Raw genomic sequence first — 14,093 nt, 5'->3', positions numbered from 1 at the left:
TAATATTAATCTCCTTGTGGTATTTCACTATTTTGTAGGGAAACGAGGATGCCAAACAGACTCCTAGTTTTCTCTTTGTTTACAGATAATTGTAAAGTAAGAAAATATTTCTAAATCTCTGAAAAAAATATTGTCATAAAAAAGAAAATTCTTTTGTATCTTCATTTATGTAGTTCAAAGAGACGTTTTTGGAAAATAAAAATTTCAGCTTTTCATATTGTGGAAGCTTTCATCCAAACATCAATATTTTAAAGCAAATGAGCGACAAAAAGGATTTGTTTTTTTGCCCTCTTCATGGATCTTCTTGCAAACAAAATAATAGGTTTCCTTATGTTTTTCCTCCACCGGAATCTCCATTCACAGAACCACGCTGTTGCCATTTGCTTGTCACGATCTTTTTGCAGGAGCAAAACCCAAGTTGCTCTCTCTCCAAACAGACCGAGCACTACCTTCGTCCGCTGAATCCATGCTGGCCTTGCAGTGGGGGTGAATTCGAACCTTGCTTCGGTTATGCTAAAGCTCTTCACCAGATATGGGAAGCATGTTTATATCTTAAAGATTCGGCAACCATTTTTCCACACAGCTCTCGTTCATTTGCAGTTTCACCAGCAGGTGATCAACTGTTTCATCAAGCGGGCATCATTTGTTTAGGTTCCATCCTTTCCTGCGTAGCATTTCAAGGGTCTGGATCTTCTTTTAAAATGGAAGGTGCGATGGGACATTGCAACCAAGGGTTATCCGAGTAAATATGGTCAGTGATCCATCCCCCCATCTCAAGCTGTCGCTATTTTGAGCCATGAGTTTCTCGATTAATCCCACGTCTGTTATGCTGCCTCTTCTTGTCACCCTCCGCTCCCGGCTAACATCTAGACGTTTGTTTCCACCATGTCTCTTCTTTGGGTAGTATCTCTGAACTCTATTCTTAGATTATTGCTTACTTCCAGTTCATCAGGAGTCGATGCTCTCCTTTTTCTCAAGATCACCTCATTCGAACTCCTTCCTCGCTTTTATATTGCCTTTTATTCGATTCAGCTGGCAACTTGCTGAACTTGGAGACCCAAGTCACAGCAAAATTTGGGAATTCACGTTTCCAAGATCCAGCTGAAAGACTAGACGACAAATAGCTTGTGACCTTGGGCCAGGGACTTCTTCCTTTCCCACAGTGTCTACTTCTAGATACGCGAACTCGCACGCGCTTTGCCTGAGGCGGTGGCACAAGGGAGATTTAGACTAAGCTGGTTAAAGGAAACTGCACTCTGAATTGCTGATAGAACTGTTGAGAGATACTCATGACTAGCTAATCATCAATTGGATCGAGAAGATAGAAATAGAAGAATTGCCTCAGAACTGATCTATATCATCCTTTGAACTGAAGGTTCCGAGTCCATATCCATCACTGAAGGCCACAGAGAATTCAACACCGACTTTTTTTTTTTGCCATTTTTAAGAGCTGACCATGTAACCTAGTTTCTCCAAGAACCATCGCATGAAGGCAAGGGCAGCAGAGCCAATTCCTGGTGCTCCAGGGATCCCAGAGATGCGGTGAGAAGGGGTCAAACATCCCATGCTCCTACATGGATAATCTCCCTTAGAGAGACCACATGGTTCAACGCTACTTGCTAGTAACAAACTATAAACCCAAACTGGTAACAAACTATAAACCCAAAAAGGCTAGATACTAGGCTCTCTCCCAGGCACAGGACCTGATGGAGCAATCAACCACTTATATCGTGAAAGCAGTTGAAATTACGATCTCAATCGGCATAACGAATCAGAAATAATTATTCAATTACTAAGCACATCCAAAATGAATTAAATTTAAATTCTACGATAATTGTGGACCCACATCACAAATAAACATCATGAGGATCCAAAAATATATCTTCACCCAGTCTCGAACTACTCAATCTTAGAGTTTACCTTTATTAAGCTATCTTTCAAACATCCATTCATGAAAGTGAGGTGGAAATGACAAACAGCAACGGCACCGATGGCTGCATGATTAACTCTACAAATGCATGGTGATTTATATAGGAAATTCTTTCTAGACACAAGATAAGTTGGCTGGCAAAGGCCAAGGATCTTGTAAAAATCCTACTTATACTGGGGTGTCTGCCTTGTATATGATCAAATGAGTAATCCAGCTCAGGACCTTGTCAATTCAAGTCAATATAGGATATATAGAATCCAATCATAAAACCAAATCCATATATGTGAGTGCCACTGATGGGATGGTTGGAGTCTACCCTAGTAATTAACTGTTCTGGTTGACCAAAAACATATACACAAACAGATTGCAAACCAGGAGAACTACTTAAAGGTACTGGATAAATTGCGCACTGATCTCCAGTTACAGATTAAACATACAAATTAAAAGAGCCAAAACATTACTTAGCAACAGAGTTTTCACAAGGTGCACCAAATCAAACCGCACATACTCAAAACAGATACAAATGCTGCACATGAGATTCCTTTATAAAGACTTGGCCGTTGATGGGACATGCTGGCTTGCCATCATTTTTTACCTCGCAATTTCACCCCAAGAACTCTTTCAAGTTTCGTAATTATTTGTTGATTTGGAATGGCCTTCCCAGACTCATATTCTTGAATCACTTGGGGTTTCTCATTGATCAGCTGTTAACATTAAACATTGTTAGAGAATGTGAAAGAAATCGAAACAACTCCAATTTTAGAGACAAAGGGAATAAAAGATACTTGAGCAAGTTGTGCCTGAGTCAACTTTTTATTTATTCGAGCCTGCATGATATTCTTCTTGAGCTCCGTTGACACCCGTTCATCTGATTCAGGTGAAAAGCATAGATACTGTTGCCATCAAGATATGCTCCTTTTTCACAGCATTAGAAATCAAAGAACAGCTATTATTTAACTGTTAAATTGAAACACTTGACACAGTGATGAAGCACCACATAAAACTGATCAGCTCAACTATGAAGATGATTTGACTAAAACTCCTCAAACTTAACTCTCAAATTTCTCACAATCACAGGGTAACCTATACAGATTGACCATGTTATCTACCCGTTGTATCCTTTCAGTGAGAGTTTTTAAGCTTGTGAACTGCTGCTTCTCTCATTACAAGTAAGACAAGGCAGTTTTATAATTTCAATAGAAAAAAAGTTTAGGTGCAAATACTAAGCCTCTTTAATCAATGCATGGTTAAAATTTTATAAAATATCAATGGATGGTTACGATGACGATGATTTTGTAAATATATAATTGTGGAGCATATAAATTTTCAAAAAAATCATTTAAATATTATCTTTATAAATATTAATATAATATTAATATTATCCTAATATTTATATGAATATAACATAATGTTTATATTAATATTACAATATTTATTGTATTTTAATATTATTTTAATATTTATACTAATATAATATTTTTTATTAATATTAATATAGTATTAATATTAATATATTAATATTTATATTAATACAATAAATTATTATGATCTAATGTTATTATATTATAATATATTAATATTATATTCTATTAATATAAATATAATATCATTATTTATAAAATTTAGGAGCAAAACGATATGGTCTTATATCTATGAAGGATATAATAGATATTCTATATAATTTTTTTAAAAAAATGGGTGCTCAACCAAACACAAGCCACTTTGCAATAAATCGCTTTCCCATGATCAACCAAATATGCCAAAAATCTATTCTCCAAAAATAACTTCTCTGAAAGTTACTTTTTGTGAAGAAAATTTTTTTCCGTAAACTAAACAAGTCCTATGTGAAACATAGAAATATCATAATACTTAACCATCAAAAACAATGATTTTGGTTATGGAACTGACATGTCATGGGTCTTCTATTGTGCTTGCATATATGGTCCATGTTGTTTTACGGCCAACCATCATAGAGCATGTATGTTGGGATGGTAATGGGTCTGCTGTGTATATAACGTACTCCTTATGGCCAGCCCCATCAAACAATAGTATAGATTATGATGTAGGTAAAACATTAAATCATCCACATATCATATAATATTCTTTTTTGATTTTAATTGATCAAGAATATCATATTTGTTAGTACAGCAAACACACGATGTTTTAAAACTGGTCCCAAGGAAAGTGGTTGGCTGAAAATGTAAGGAAGAAGGTATGATTGCGTAACAACCACAGTGCAACATGACATTGGGTTATTTTGTCGTATCATAAGCTTCCATTGGTCATGTAGAACTCCATTGTCATGAAAACTGAGAAGACAGTAGAAACATAGAGAAGAATATGAAAAATAAAAGGTAGGCTTCTTCATAGCCAAATAGCTCAAGAGGCTATAGCAACATGCAACATAGTTCTACTCACTGATTTAGCCTAATGTGTTGTTATGATGCAAGAGCATCTTGGGCATCTTAGGTAGGAATAACATAATCCCCTGGGTCATGGAGCTGGAGAAATGGGAACTTTCATCAGAATTTAAGTTTAGTAGCCGTACAGTTCTTTTCACTTCCATACACTGTTCAACTGGTAGAACCAATTGCTTTATAATGAACAGGTAACACAGGTTGTATAGGTAATGAACAGTGTATCATACATCATAGGCTTTATAAACCAGATGAACCCACCAAAATGGATGAGCTCAACAAGAACAATATGAAAAATAAATGTGACATCACTCACTATTGCTTAACAGTAAATTTAAGCAAACGGGAGTTATCATCAGCTTTCACTACTTGAAGCTAAAAATGGTTGCTGAAAATCATGTGACCAAGGCTAGAAAATGATAAGGGACGCAATTGCCCAGAGGAAGTAAAAGCAATTTAAGAATTCGAGATGTTTGATTGCTATGGCCTGTTTGGCCAAGCTTTTGGGGAAGAAGAAGCTTTTGAAAAAACAGGATGTTTGGCCAAGCTTATTTTAAAAAATAATCTGCTTCTGAGTGGTAGCAGAAGCGGTTTTTCTGCTGCGGTGAAAAAGCAGAAAATTGAAACTTCTCCTTGGAAGCAAAAGCAGAAATTCAATGTTTTCAAGATAAAAATATCCTTACTCAAAATCATTATTTACCATAACTATCTTTATTTATTTTGACGTAACCCTCCCATTATTCTCACGCTGCCTGACTGCCTCATCGCCCTTTCTTATATTGATTAAAATTTTTAATATATTTTTTGTTATTTTATTTTTTATATTTAATTAAATAAAAATAAAAAACTTAATTAAAATTAACCATAATAAATATTTAAAATCATCTATCTATTTAAATAATATTAATTGTAAAGTAAATCTATACATGCCCTTTTTTGTAATTTGACGGTCAAAAGTATTTTTTTTTGAAAAATTTGCCAAACACAAACTACTTCTCAAATACTGATAAAAGTGCTTATCAAATGATTTTGCTAAACACAAACTGCTTCGCTCTTACAGCATTTTTTTTGAAACTTCATTTGAAAAGAAATCATTTCAAAATAAGCTGATTTTCACAGCTTGGCCAAACAGGCCCTTAATTTAGTGCTAATTTTTCGGTAGGTGAAATATGCATTAAAGGGCTTCATATATGTTTGATATCTGTCTTTATGCATGTTTCAATACTGGATAATAGCACCAGGATTTCTATATGCCACATATTCATAGATAAAAGACTGAGATTTCTATTCTTGTTCTTGTCATCTGGTTTTCTAATTAATTAGACAATTTGTAGCTGGGGTTTTATGTGGGCTGAATGAGGTTCAGGTCCAGCTTCACCAGGATCTGCAAAATCCATACCCACCCCACAATTTTGACCACGTGTCTAGCCAAAATTGGGTCCAATATAGATTGATTTAGGATCTGCTATACCTTTACCCATACTTACAGCCAAGGTCTACCATCTCAGTAACAGACCCCATACAGGTACCATCCTATTATAGTATTCGTATGTGGTTTAGTATAGTACGAGACAACATATCGGTGAGAGAATGGTATGGTACAATATATGCCCCGTACCATGCAGGTATGGTATAGTGCGGCAGACTATGCTTATAGCATATGTGAACTTGTAACCGAATAACATAAAAAGCATATTTCTTCAACAAAATGACATGATGAGAACTAGATGTATCATCACAAAAAAAACTTGTGTATGTTTTAGCCGGGCAAAGTTATTCTTCATCCCATGTCCACCAGCAAAGGCTCTAAAATGGAACCCTAAGACGTGGCAGTCTATTCTAAGACATTTGAAAGCAACATTCCATTTTTCATGCTTGAAATGCCCACTGAAAGTTGGAAACCATATTGGTTGGAAGCCATGAATTTTCCTGACTAATGGGATGTATTTAATGGAATTAGAATTGCTTTGCCCATTCATTAGCAATAAAGATAACCATAAGAGCATGTAACTTATTGAAATATAGAATATTCTTTCCTAGAACATGCCTATGTGTTGCAGAAGGTTCCCACTGTACACTCCTCACACAAGTGCGCACTAAGACTAGGATTTTATCCTCTTCCAGGAGATGCTCTTCCATTAAGATATTCCTCTCGGATGTTTAAAGTTGAATTCACCATTAGCGAGCTAACTTGAAACTTTCTGTTGGTGCCCGATTAAATTAAGTAACCACTTTTAAAAACATCACACATAATCTAGTACTTGGGACTTTCCAGCCTGTCAACTTGCACAATTATCAGTCCAATATTTTCCCACAAATTAAGGATTAGATTTCCTTCAACAAGTGAAAATTTCATACTCATTTGAATAGCGAAAAGCAAAAAACAGAAGTTGCAATTTCTGCTGATTTGATGGATTGATGATAAAAAAATCCTCACTATTGACCTCATACATTACATATAGAGAATGATATAGAATTGCTGGATAGGTGGGACCACATACTGATGGACCACCCGAACCTATCTGGTTCGAGGTGTACCATACTGTACTAAATCAGAACTAGTACAAAACTAATATTCGAGTTGGTACAGGCTCTGTACCACCCCATACCAAGGTGAACTGTTCTATACTGAGGCGGACCAAAGTGCAAGCTGACCTGTACTAAAGTGTACCAACTTGTATCAAGGCATACTGAAATAAAAAATGAACAACAGGTTCCAGAGCTGTTCCAGTACGGGATGGATATGTATCGACTTGTATCACACCGAACTGGTAATTAACCAATATGCTTCTCGGCATCGAGATTGTGGACTTTGGGTGGGACTCTAAAACCATGTTTCACCTTATTAGCAAGCAATATCATGTGACTTCTATGAAATGATGTTCGATATGAAGAATCCCCATGATCTAAGGGTATGCTTTGAAAGAAAAATTAGTAGGATTTCTTTTAGAAACTTTTGTTTTTTATTTGTTTCTTTAATTAAAAATTAACAAATTAGGAAAGTTTTCAATAATTTTCCAAAAAACTTTTCCCTTTGCATGGAAAAATTCTACTTTTTCTTCACCATGCATTTCCTTGCAACCAAACACACCCTAAGGTCATTTTTCACAAGAATTCTATTAATGTACATATGAACGATAAAAAAAAGTTAATCAATCATTAGTAACTCCAAGAAATGCAATTAAAAAAATAACTAGCAATATCCCATGCTGAATATCTTGAGATATGAGCAAATTTTCAGCAAATTTGATGGTGAGACGAAAACCATGGTCTCAATTTTTGAATGATTAATGGCCTTGGCAGTCTCAAACGACAAAGATGCTAAATTTAGGGAATAATTTCAATAAATTACTTCTTAATAATTCAGCAATTGTAGTCCTTGTCATAAGATCCATAAAAAGAATGAAAACAGTAATCCAAGTATCCATTAGTTTGCTTGAAAGTAAAGATTATGGGGACAAGAATCCTACTCTTAAGGAAATCTGAGTATTACCAACCACAACTAGAAACTAAATAAGGTAGGATACGACATTGGAGTTTCTAAATGAGAACTAAAAGCAAGAAACAAGCATTTCATGCAAGAAACAATGCGACACCATGCACTTATATTACAGGCCTAATTGACGGCCTGTTTTTTGATGGAGAGAAACCAGCTACAAGTGAATCTGGATGAGCATACTAAAACATTCTATAGCTCATCCTCCCTTCAATAAGGATAACCTAGTCTGTATTCGTATAAAGATCAATGCATTGCCTTTCTAGGACTAATTACCAAGGCTTGCCACTATGATCAAGACTAGCTTGAACTAGAGCTCAAAAGGAACTTGCAATTAGATGTCTTTGTTTAAGGCCTTTTCTACCACTACTTAGAAATTTATAATGGCCCGCTTTTGATCTAATCAGGGATAAGGAATAATTCCCTCAACCTACTCAACTCGAATCTTTCAAAAAAATTTAAGAAAAATATAAAAAAATTAGCAAAAATAGGGTTTACATCCTCTTTTCTTTCACTGATCAATCGATCATTGATCATTGGTGATCACAAAACTGAGATACATAATCTCTATTTATAATGACGAGGTCTGTTCTTGTACAATTCGAATCGAATTTCTCTTATAATTCGAATAGGACTAGCTTTCCAAAAATAGACATATCTAGTAGAAACAAACATGAAAAAGCTAAATCTTATAGAAAGTAGATCTTAACTCCTACAACAATCTTGCCTTCGGCCACTCAACCTAATGCTTCTCGAATTGGAAGATATCTTGAAAAAAAATTGATTTGAGCGTCCCATTTCAAAGCCCAAATGATAGAATTTAGGTCTGATTGCTAGAGATCCGGCTCCTTTCAAGAGTTAGCACTACATCATAGTTCTCAGAAGTTACTCGATTTCCAAAAAAAAAAAAAAAGGATCATCTCAATCAAGGGTCATATGGCCAAGTTATGATCTTCGGAAGTCTGGCGCACGATTCAGCTTCTCTATATGATAGATCTCGCTCTTGGACTCTGTCCAGTCCTACAAGTAGTGGCCAAAATGGTCCACATCAAGTCTAGTGATCCTCTTGGATCAAGTTTAGTGTAACCCTTACGTTTGTTTCTTTTTGTACATGCCCAGTTTGTAGAGGCGCTATTACAAATGCACATTCCAAACTCTATATAGGTGTATTTCACTAGATTGAACTCAAACTCCAAGACATTCCTTAGGGTCTTCACAAAACAAATAAACAGGTGTGTTCTCATGCATCCATTAAAAAAAGTACCACCAAGTCAAGTTTCAGAAAGTTGAGAACCTCTGTTTGCAATAGTTATTATGATCACTAGAATGTCCAGTATGTTCCTATATATAGGTACTATTTAAGATTTTAACTATTGCACTCAAGGAGGTTATTTGTTTGTACAAAATAAAGATATGGAGGGCTACAAAATAATTAAACAACAAAAGGGTGAAGAAGAATGCTGTATGGTAAAGGATATGGAAATAATACAAATGACTACTTGATTAGGAGCATAATTTTGTCCCACATTGTCATTCAGACTCTTTATAAAGTAATACTTCAAATTATAATCATAACTCCCTGCAGGACTTAAAAAATACGAAGAGATAATTGATGTTTGCAAGAAAGCATAATACAGAATCCCTATATAATGGAATATGGATCGAATGAAGGAAACATACTAAATTCTAGCAACAAGAGACAAGATTCTAGCATGGCAAAGAAAAGTTAATTGACATGATTCTGTGGTCTCCTTCCCTCTCCCTTTTAGAAAAACATTAAGCATTATGATTGGCAGAGAAGGAAAAAAAAAAAACACATGTTAACTAGGATGGAAAACTCTGACATGGGAAAGTTAAAATCAAAAGATTAATCTACAAATTAAAATGATAAAAGAAGGTGATAAAGAATCAAATTCAATGTTTGCTACTAAGCTAAGAGCACTTACGAGAGAGATTCTCTGATTCCTCATCCAGTTTCCTTGTATTTAAAGATGTGCTGCTAGAAGCAGCCTTGTTTGTTCCAGCATTAGCTACAGAAAAAAAGAAGAGTAAAATTAAACGTATAAGTCTGGCAACCTCTTATAACTTAGCTCATTACTCTGGATATCAAGGAATACATTATTTGAAAATGGACAATACACATCAGCAAAAAAGAGAATCATTTCACAACTATCATAAGCATACAGCTACTATCTTTCATTGCGCAGAATTTGAAAGTTTCGAAATAACATGGAGAAATATCATCTAAACAATATTATTGCCAAAAAATAAAATCTTAAGCAATGGTACATAAGCAAATATACTCAATCAAATAAACAAAATTCTTGAATTGATTGCCAAACAAAACACTTCCACATGAACTCTCAACAAGCTAAAAGTATAAATCTTCTTACTTGTATCAACAATGAGGGCATAATGATCCTGCGGGCATATGGTGTTATTCAGAAAAATAATAGTATTTTTAAAAGACAAAGACATGCGAGATTTCATGAGGATGTAAAGTTAAGACTTCAACAGTAGGATGAGAAAAAGCTGATAACAAAATTGAAGAGCTAACAGTAAACATGACATTCCCACGAATGAAGTTGAAAAGATTTTGGGGCTAAAGATGGAAAAAAAACAGGAGAAATGTTGTGAACTCTCCTCAATCAAATGTTTACAATACAGAACAACAATTTTCCATTATATCCAATACAAACTTCATTTTCTTAAATGGATTGGAAGACAAGAGTAACCCAAGTCAGAAGTACCTAGAAAAATGAATCGACATATAAAAATTGAATCGAGCTCCTCCTTTGGAAGAACAACCAACTTCAATGCAGAAAATTTATAACAACCAGAACAAAAAAAAAATTTTATAAATTTCAGCAGCGTGAAAGAGAGGGCCAGCTGGGAAAGAGAGAGAACCGGGCCGACTGCAAGACAAGATAGTTTGTGGATGGAAATCCAAGGAGGCGGCTTACTTATGAGCAAAGAGGGAAGTCCCCTCACCTATCAACAAGAGAAAAGTGTCTGCCCACAGGGTTTTTACGAAATCTTGTTTCGATATGAGACTCATTCCTTTTCGGCAATAATCAAAAACTACCTTCAAATTCTTAACTAGTTCTGGGTTAATCAGCTTCCCCTTTATTTTAGAGGAGAGAAAGCCTGTGCCTTTGCATTTGGGTAGCCCTTATCCTTCATGATTAAACATAACACTTTGAATGAATTTGAATGTTCTCAAGCAGTTGAATCTCAAAATTGTCTACTTTTGATTGGGTAGGGAAGAATTTACTCCTGAAATTCAATCTCATTGTGCTGCTCTTGGTCAAATCTTTTGCCCCACTCAATGCCCATAAACTGAAGAAAATGTTAAGAGAAGTAAACCATATTAATATGCTGACCTTAACCTAGGAATTATCAATTTTATCTTCTTCCTAGGTGCCAGTTTACTTTATACAGAACCATTGCCAACAGTTAGGCTCTATTTGGTGTTGGGAAAGTGAAATAAAAGAAACTATATTGGGAAGTCCATGAAGAGAAATCAAGGAAATCCATGAAGAAAAAATCAGCAATTTTATCCTTTTTTCAGTTGTTTATTACTGAAAAGAAAATCCACAGAGAAAATCAAAGGAAAACTATAAGACCAAACTTTTCTCCTGAAATTTTTCTTCTCCAGAAGGTAGGTAGTGATTTTAATAGAAAATAAAGATAAACTTGGTTCAAGATAATTTGTAATAACCTGAACCTCACCTAAAATGGCTAGCTAGAAGGTGTCATGTTATTTGAGCTTGTTAGCGTGTATACATATACCCAAGATCTCTCCAATGCATAATTAACGTGGGGACTAAGCACATGCTCTCACTGGTTCTCACATGCTCCCATTTAAACTTTGACATCCTCATCAGGCTAAGGATCCAAATCCAATCAAATCCTATCATAATTGATCCATGGTAAGCTCCAAATGGGACCAGTCCCTTCTGATACAATTTGCAATAACCCACACTTCACCCAAAAAAGCTAGCCAAAAAGTGTCATTTTAATTCATCACCCTGTATGCAAACCTCCTGGTGCACAACCGATGGACAAAACACATGCCCGGACAGATCCTCACACTGACATAACCACTTTTTTCTTTCATCACAATTTTCCTTCAATAAAATACTTATTTTTCTTTCCCTATCGTTCTTGTTAATTTTCCTTTTTTTCTTCCGGTGATGTATCTTTGTTTTTTTTCATTTTTCCTTTTTTTTGGCAACCAGCCTGAGCATTAACCAAAAAAAGGAAAAAAAAAAACCTTAATCACACCATATGTATGCAAATAATCAGACCAAAAAAAAAAAATCTGATATCAAGAAAAGAAGAATCTCTTTTCGTGTACAAGTGGATCTCAGAAATCATCCAAAACCTAGGAAAACTCATTGCATCAACTAGAAACTTGGAATCAAAATACGAATGATATTTCATTAATTTCAACGGAGAAAGAGAGAGGCATGCAAAACAAATAGATAAAAGATACAAAACCTAGCATCCATGGCAATCGAATAGGGAAAAAAAAGGAAAGATTGTAATCGCATACACTTCTTTAGGGTGTCGATCTCAGCTCCACTGCGTCGCGCGGCGTTGACAGCCTTCTCGTCCTTCTTTGCGGCGGCGTTGGGGCCCTTTTTGCGGATCACGACGGGCTCCCAATCCTGGGTGATCGGACCAATCCCAGACATTACAACCCTCGCCGATAGATCGCTAAATCACTCGATTCGATCGATGGCTCGCACCCTAGGGTTTAGAGAGAAGGGGAGAAGGCGATCGGAACTCGAGAGAGAAGAGAAACGGGGAAACGGAAATGAGAAGCTCCAAAGCTGACCTTTAGGTATTTAATTATTTCGAGCCGATATGCGATCACCGCCCCGTTAACGCATTCCACCGTCCGCTCGCCATCCACCAATAGCGCAACCGCTCACGATACAATACGGAACTCCGAGCGGATGGCTGCGCAGGATTTTATCGGATCTTCCACGTGCCGGTAAAGACATACGCTAATGCTACCCATCCATCATCTCGGATCCATTTTTTTCACTAAAATAAATCAGTTTTTTTCTATAAAACAAACTACATATATCCACACTTCACGCCGGTATATTTCAACAGAAAATTATTATATAATATAAAAAAGATCCATCAGGCATGCCACCGATATGTACCACAAAACAAAATATGATCAGCTAATTTATTTAGAAAAAAAAATCAATTACTAAAATCCTCTAAGAGTAAGGATGAATTACACTTACATTTAATAATTTAAAAATATATATTTATCCTCTGACGTTTATTTTCGTCCCGTACTTTTAACTTATAAGGCAAACCATTAACCTTAAATAAAATTCAAATACTATATCAAAAAAAAATTAAAAAATAATAAAAATAACTTTAAGTAATATAACATCCATCAAATGATACAAAAAGAAAAGAAAAAGAAAACTTGTATGTATCATTCTCTTCGCTTAAGGATAATTTTAATTTTTTATAAAAAGTAAATGATTTATTAGTGTCATTCATTTAACTAAATGTGAGTGTGGGTTTTATGAATGATTTGATGCAAATGTAATAAATGAAAACATTGGGTGGGTTTTTTGTAATTTAATCAAAAAAATAAAAAATAGTGCCCATGAGATGATTATTTATCTTAAAAGGCATTTTTCTTGGATAAGTTTATTTTTTTTATTCTATGATTTTACTTTCTCTAATTTCATCATTTACGAACTTCTCTTCTCCAAGATTGGATATTAGATGTTCTTCGTTAGTTCTCATGTCCTCATCTACTACCTTAAGTTGCTTCTCTTTTTTTTGTTTATGATTGTTTTCTTTCTCATTCTTTTCATGAATGAAATAGTCTGGACATGATAGTGGCCATACTATAGTTAATAAATCAATCCCCACTTCAAACTAAAGGTCTAGGTAAGTCAAAAAAAAAAAATGTCAAGCATCTCAAAGAAATGAAGAAATCAAAAGGTTTTATCCCTATTATATAGAACATGAGGAGAAAAAATGGATAAAATATACCGTCATAAAGCTTATATGGGCCATTTTAGAAATTTTTAATGTAGAATCTAAAGACCATAAAGCAAATGATCATTATTTAGGAGCTAAAGAGAACAATCTGAAGACAGATAAATAAATGCAAGAGTGTTTGCTGAATATAAATGATATGCTTATTAATGTTTTTAGATAAGTTATTGGAAAATGAATCAAGCTATGACTAAAGATTCTAATA

General features: G+C 34.9%; 1 protein-coding gene across 1 annotated transcript; it reads right to left on the bottom strand.

The window, feature by feature from the left end:
* Positions 1–2,311: 2,311 nt before the first annotated feature.
* Positions 2,312–12,839, bottom strand: LOC105044112 (multiprotein-bridging factor 1b). The gene is made up of 5 exons (XM_010921912.4): positions 12,687–12,839; positions 12,402–12,598; positions 9,790–9,873; positions 2,716–2,798; positions 2,312–2,634 (listed from the first exon to the last, which is right to left on the bottom strand). Exons 2-5 carry the CDS (start codon positions 12,541–12,543, stop codon positions 2,515–2,517), a joined length of 429 nt encoding a protein of 142 aa, XP_010920214.1. The 5' UTR covers positions 12,544–12,598; positions 12,687–12,839; the 3' UTR covers positions 2,312–2,514.
* Between the last annotated feature and the right edge of the window lie 1,254 nt (positions 12,840–14,093).

Source organism: Elaeis guineensis, chromosome 2, assembly GCF_000442705.2.
Source record: "Elaeis guineensis isolate ETL-2024a chromosome 2, EG11, whole genome shotgun sequence".
Taxonomy (NCBI): Eukaryota; Viridiplantae; Streptophyta; class Magnoliopsida; order Arecales; family Arecaceae; genus Elaeis; species Elaeis guineensis.
The sequence above is the reverse complement of the archived record's forward strand: the minus strand, read 5'-3'. Positions and strand labels throughout refer to the sequence as shown.